The sequence below is a fragment of the Liolophura sinensis genome, chromosome 3, assembly GCF_032854445.1.
Source record: "Liolophura sinensis isolate JHLJ2023 chromosome 3, CUHK_Ljap_v2, whole genome shotgun sequence".
Taxonomy (NCBI): Eukaryota; Metazoa; Mollusca; class Polyplacophora; order Chitonida; family Chitonidae; genus Liolophura; species Liolophura sinensis.
In genome coordinates, this window is record NC_088297.1 from 901,675 (window position 1) to 908,872 (window position 7,198).

At 41.2% G+C, this 7,198-nt stretch overlaps 1 protein-coding gene across 1 annotated transcript; it reads right to left on the reverse strand.

Moving 5' to 3' along the window:
* Positions 1-3,316: 3,316 nt before the first annotated feature.
* LOC135463931 (acetylcholine-binding protein-like) lies at positions 3,317-6,676 on the reverse strand. Its single transcript, XM_064741395.1, has 4 exons — positions 6,615-6,676; positions 5,892-6,078; positions 4,718-4,827; positions 3,317-3,653 (listed from the first exon to the last, which is right to left on the reverse strand). Exons 1-4 carry the CDS (start codon positions 6,674-6,676, stop codon positions 3,317-3,319), a joined length of 696 nt encoding a protein of 231 aa, XP_064597465.1.
* Between the last annotated feature and the right edge of the window lie 522 nt (positions 6,677-7,198).

The following is a 7,198-nucleotide window of genomic DNA, read 5'->3' on the forward strand; positions in this document are numbered from 1 at the left end:
ATATGACTGAATAATTGTTAAGTACGACGTTAAACCCCAAGCACTCACTCACTCACTTAAATTAAATGATCAAATACGACGTAAAACCCAAAGCATTCATAAACGAAGTCAAACAATACGAGTCTACCCGAGCGAAGCACCCATACATATGCATGGCAATGCACGGGTCAATCGAACAAATAAAGATTCGGGTATTATCAGGTACAGGACTACGATGGAAGTGTCGTAAACTGTATGAATGAAATCGAGGTATGTTGGGAGATAATAAATACAGCTATGCTGGCAACAAGACGTAAATGTTACAAACTCCTTCAGATGTGAACATATTTGCAGCCAACGGTCGACCTGAGAGATACGCCATGTTACGTGTCGACAAGACAAACACAGATCTGATCATTGTCTAATAAATACACGAAATAATCCATAAATCAGTAACGCAACGACAAGAAATCATTTCAGAAAAACGATCCACATACCGTCTCGTAAACCCTGGTGCATAGTTATGGTTGAAACAGCCGTATGTGTTCTGACAGGGCGCACTCATAAACACTGTTTACTGATTTTATTACCGGTACGTGCGCCTAGTTATTTCCCTTAATAGAACACAGGCACGTGCGCTTGCAAGCTATTGGATATGACATTTAGTTAGATACACGCAAAAATAAACGAATATATGAAATTAATAGTACATCAGACGCAACTGCCCAGTTGTATAACTATAAACACTGTTTTCACTTGTTCTTAAATATCTCTATAAGTTTACATTTTCATTCGAAGCAAACTGCCCGCTTGAGCAAATCATTAAAATAAAGATAATATATAGGTGTTTAGGGATGTGTTGTGTTTTCTACTTTCTCTTGATCTTGACTCTTGATAATGATTCTGGTAAATTCACGACGTCTTATATTGATTCAAATTAGACATGGATTCTGAGAAATTCAGGTGTAATGAGGTTATCTTCCACAATTCAAAACTCAGACTGAAAAGCACAAACAATGCTGGTCAGGAAGTGCAGAACTTCTGTCAGAACGGTCAAACTCCGGATATTGTGTCGAGGGAAAACTTATCATGTCTGTATGAGAATGTGTAAAACTTTTCTCAGTACAGTCACACATCGGATATTGACAGGAGAAAACTTATCATGCTGTATCCGAATGTGTGAAACTTTTCTCAGTACAGTCGAACACCGGACATTGTGTGGAGAGAACTTATCTTGGCTGTATCCAAATGTGTAGGCCTAAAAATTTTCTCAGTACAATCGAACAGCGAGTACTGTATGGCGAAAACTTATCATGCCTGTATCCGAAAGTGAGTGAGTGAGTCATTGAAGTTTGGGGGTTTTAACGTCGTACAATTTTTCAGTCATATGACGACGAAGGAATCCTTAGTGTGTATGTGATGTGCCTCCTTGTTACAGGACGGATTTCCACCGCTCTTTTATCTAGTGCTGCTTCAATGAAACGACTTACCGAAGGCAAGTATGCCGCCCGAGCCCATTATATTGATACGGGTCAACCAGTTATTACACTTTCCTCTTCATGATGACGCCAAGCGAAGAAGTTACAACTTCCTCTTTAAAGTCTTGTGACTCGACACATGTTTGATCCTGGATCTACCGCTCCCGAAGCGGACGTTCTATGTATCGGAAAGTGTAAAACTTTTCTCAGTACAGACGAACACCGGACACTGTATGCAGAAAAATTTATCATGCCTGTATCCGAAAGTGTAAAATTATTCTCAGTACAGAGGAACACCGGACATGGTGTGGAGAGAACTTATTATGGTTGTATCCGAATGTGTAAAAGTTTTCTCAGTGCTGTCAAACACCAGACACTGTATGTAGAAAGATTATCATGTCAGTATTTGAATGTGAGAAACACCCCCCCCCCCCCACCCCAGAGGCAGTCAAGCATGGACATCGTACTAGGAACTTATCATACATATATCAGAAAAGTGTGAAACTTCTCATAGTACACACAAAATGCCCGACATCGTACTTAGGAAATATTATCATGTCTGTGTCGGAATGTGTGAATCTTCTCTCGGTACAGTCAAACGCCAGACATTGTATGAAGGAAACTTTTCATGTCTGTATCGGAATGTGTGAATCTTCTCTCGGTACAGTCAAACGCCAGACATCGTACTCAGGAAATTTATCATGTCTGTGTCGGAATGTGTGAATATTCTCTCGGTACAGTCAAACGCCAGACATTGTATGAAGGAAACTTATCATGTCTGTATCGGAATGTGTGAATCTTCTCTCGGTACAGTCAAACGCGTCTTGCTTGTATCAGAATGCGTGAAACTTCTCGCAGTACATTGAAACGCCAAAGATTGTATGAAGGACAGTGAATACGTCTGTTTCAGAATGTGTGAAACATCTCGCTGTAAAGTGAAACGCCGAAGATTGTATGAAGGACAGTGATTACGTCTGTTTCAGAATGTGTGAAACATCTCGCTGTAAAGTGAAACGCCGAAGATTGTATGAAGGAAAGTTATTATTTCTGTTTAGGAATGTGTGAAACATCTCGCAGTAAAGTGAAACATCAGACATTGTGTGGAGAAAACTTAACATCAATGTATGAGAATTTGTGAAACATCTTGCAGTACAGTCAATCGACGGACATTGAGTACAAAGGAAACTGATCATGCCTGTATGAAAATGTGGGAAACATATCCCAGTACAGTCAATCACAGGACATTATATGCAGGAAACTGATCATCAGTGCATGAGAATATAGGGAGACATCTCTCAGTACAGTCAAATGTCGGACGTTGTATGGAGGATTGTTATTATGCCTCTATCAGAATTTGAGACACGTCTCCCAGTGCAGTCAAACAGTGGGCATCGTACCTAGAAAACTTATCATGTCTGTACTGGAATGTGAGACACGTCTTCCAGTGCAATCAAACAGTGGGCATCGTACCTAGAAAACTTATCATGTCTGTATTGGAATGTGAGACACGTCTCCCAGTGCAGTCAAATAACGGACATTGTACCAAGAAAACTTATCATGTCTGTATTGGAATGTGAGACACGTCTTCCAGTGCAATCAAACAGTGGGCATCGTACCTAGAAAACTGATCATGTCTTTACTGGAATGTGAGAAACGTCTCCCAGTGCAGTCAAATAGCGGACTTTGTATGAAGTAAACTTATCATTCCTGTATCGGATATATAAAAATTACTTCATCCGTAACGAATCATATATTAAATATCTAAAACCATTTGACAGAAGAACACATAGGGCTATAAGTTTATGATTTAACAATTCTTTATGCATTCGGTAGAGAGTTACATGTCTAAGGCAGGAACATTAGTCTTTCCTGAGAAACTGTACTGAGAATTCCACAGAGCTGTATGTCCCTGGGCAGCAGTCGTACTTCTTCTCCTTTCGCACACCCTCTATGTACTGCACCTCCCATTTCGGATTGGTGTACAGATCTGACACTTCCATGTGCTTCTTACCGGGTTCGACGTCAACATATGAAGTGTCATGGACCCAGGATCCCACTCGAAAGACGCACGTGACGTTAACGGAATTCTCAGAGATTGGGCAGGAGGCTTCCACGTGTAGCGCGGACACAAAGTAGACCCCACCGTCGTGTTCTACGATAATGGCGTTGTCGTTCAGTTTCTCGGGTGCGTGAACACTGAAATAAATGGGAATATTTCAGAATACTATTTTCATGTGATATTAAATGTGATGACAACATACAATTTTGAACAATTTTAGACCAGTCAGGACTAATCAGTTCCAACTGAAATCATCTTTTAACCTAATTCTATTGCACCTATGCTGGTAAAGGACTTATAATTTGTGACCATTTAAGCATTTCTAGGGAGAACCTATGCTGGTAAAGGACGTATAATTTGTGACCATTTAAGCATTTCTAGGAAGAGAGGGAATAAAGCCTTTGCTGATGTAAATTGACAGGAGGCAGTATTTCACCAGTTACGTGTAACCATTTGCTCTCACACATTGGTGAAAATAAAAGGTCGACGAAGTTCTTGTGACCGTTTGCACAGGCTAACGTTCCTCAACTAGAGACCGCTTCTCTTCCACGACTATTTTAACCAGTTTGCATGTTCATCAGCAGGTCACATGCTGGTCTCTTCACAGAAAGCATGTATGAAGCTTTCCATGTATTCCAATACAATATCGATTAAATACCGGTAACAAGTATAGATTATCAGGAACTTGGCTAAAGATATCTAGTCTTTAAAGATGAAGGTGATAATGGTAAACAAGAATTTATATGAAGTAAAGTTGTAGAGTTTCTCTCACATTTGATAATGAGGATGGTAATAGGGCGTCTAGATAACATCTATGTCTGATCTTGAGGTCAGGTCCACGTAATTAGGCATTCCCTTTTTCGGAATGTTCCTGATTTTAGATCTGATGGACAACGCCATTTTCTGGAATTATTTATGTATAAGTCGGTGGCATGATTTTTACGAAACCCAGGTGTCCGGAGCAAACATTGATTTAAGAGTGCAGCTGAATTAAAGAGGGGACGGGCACAACTTACGCGCACCTCATAGCGCAGAATTGGAAAGATATACCTCTATACGCGTTTACGGCCACAACATTTCTGTATCTATCGACTTCGTGGACGTCACTGTTTTAGTTCAAAGAGCCGGCAAGATGTCTAGTCTTTGAAGAAGCACGGAATATTACGTCATTCCCAGCCCTTGCTGTCACCCCCAAACTTACCCATTGTAAAGAGTGAGATCTGGAATCCAAATCGCGTCCTGGGGAAAAGCCACTTTCTCCACGCCGTGATGAAGATTGCTGTCCCATCGCAACCGAGAGTCGTGCCAGGACTATAATATACAACACAAACATAGCTCATGGCAATCACACGGAAAGATCAGGTGAATATGTCAGTGGTCATTAGACGGAAAGATCAGGTGAATCAGTCAGCGGTAATCAGAGGAAAAGATCAGGTGAATCAGTCAGCGGTAATCAGAGGGAAAGATCAGGTGTATATGTGAGTGGTAATCGGACGGAAAGTTCATGTCAATCAAATAGTGGTGTTCAGATGGAAAAAGTAAGAAACCGTGAATGAATCAGTGGTAATCAGACAGAAATTGTAAGAAACCGTGAATGAATCAGTGGTAATCAGACAGAAATGGTAAGAAGCCGTGAATGAATCAGTGGTAATCAGACAGAAATGCTAAGAAACCATGAATCAATCAGTGGTAATCAAACAGAAATGGTAAGAAACCATGAATCAATCAGTGGTAATTAAACGGAAATGGTAAGAAACTGTAAACCAATCAGTGGTTATCAGACGGACAATGTAAAAAAAAGCGGCCAGAAAAAAGAGAGTTCATTAACTAAATGTTTTAGTGTTAGTTATCCAATCGGAACTGGCGTTATTTAGAATACAGTATGCCCATTGGTTCACTAAGTCGGGTTAAAGTATTTTACCCCGAGTAAGCAGACTTAGCCCCGAGTTAGCCAGCCAATCACAAATGTTCTTTTAAACATCGTTTGGGGCCTTACGCCTGTAATATCCTTGTAACGGTGATCTCCCCTTGCCACTGTGAGACTTGCCACCAGCTGCGTGGGTGTGCCTCATGTAATCCGATCGATGATCTGATACTGTACCCTGATTACTTAAGTAATGTTTTCTGCCGTGAAAAAAATGTAGTAAATAAATTTCTGTGAGAATAAAGAAACTGAATCGAATGAATGAATAGAATGTTCTACCTCCATGATGGGACACTGTATTCGGACTACATGAGTTTTTTTATTCTCTTTTTCTTTGACAGCCAAAAAATAAAAATTATAACACTATTCCTTATCTACGGTTCAGTAGTTTTATGTGTATTGTGCAAAACTAAATATGTTAAAAGGAACTACTGTTCACAAAGAGATGTACCTGAGACAGCCAGACGGTCACGGACACTTCCCCTTCGTCCTCTTCGACTTCGTCCAATTGGATCAAAGTAAAATCGACCGTGACTTTTACCCCGTGGTCACGACTCTCTTTCGGAAGAACAGTCTTGTCGTAGCCGGCTAACAGCTGGTTGTGCACCGAGGATATGTCGTAGTAGAAGTCACCTTGGCTAAATCAACAAAACAGAATTGTTTTTTTCACATGTTTCGACAGGAAAGTAAGAAAATGATGACGACTGTGACACAGGGTTACACAGACCGCCAGGGTTATTGTAACTGGGTCATTCACCACACCTAGATCGTTACAGACGCCACCGCACAAACAGACGGGAAGGGTTATTGTAAACTGGCCATTCACCACACCTAGTTGTTATATTTGATTTGATTTATTTCATTTATTTGATTGGTGTTTTACGCAGTACGCAGTATCTCACTTATGCTGCGGCGGCCAGCATTATGGTGGGAGGAAACCGGGCAGAGCTAGGGGGAAACCCACGACCATCCGCAGGTTGCTGTTAGACCTTCCCACATACGGCCAGAGAGGAAGCCAGCATGAGCTGGACTTGAACTCACAGCGACCGCATTGGTGAGAGACTCCTGGGTCATTACGCTGTGCTTGCGCGCTAACCAACTAAGTCACGGAGGCCCCCTATATTTGATTGTTTTGATACTTTTAACATGAACAAATTTGGTATGGAACACTTACCCGTTTGAATCTGCCAGCGTCCCAGCCACGAACAAACCAATCACGAAGATGAAGGTAGCCATGTTCTCTATAACAGTCCTGATACAAAAGTACAAGCTCAACCTCTTAACCAATCTGCTCATCTGACGACCCCATCGGTCAACTCAGTCTTAAGTCTCGCTTGGTCACAGAGTCACGTGAGATGTCGGAAGGGGTGCTTCCGCCTGAAGACGATAAGGTCACTTTTGGCAAATTGTGTGAGGTTATTTTCCATGAGCATCGGAAATTCCTGTGTTTTGGCAAACCTTGGATCTAGGCCAATTGCTTGCATGGGGTTTAAGGTCAGTCGTTTAAACGTCAGTTGACGAGATGGAACAGAAAGGCGTTATAGGATACAATAAAAACAAAGACGTAGATCACATATATAGAGAGAGCAAAATTTGTTTAGCGACGACGGTGTGATAGTCGGCAAATGGTCGCACCTAACTGGCGAAATACGATCTCTTGTCAATTTATTTCAGTTGGGGTTTTACTTTGACTGTCCATGTAAATTCTTAGACAGCAGCGAATCACACGTCACTTAGCACCGTGGCTTAAACAGTATT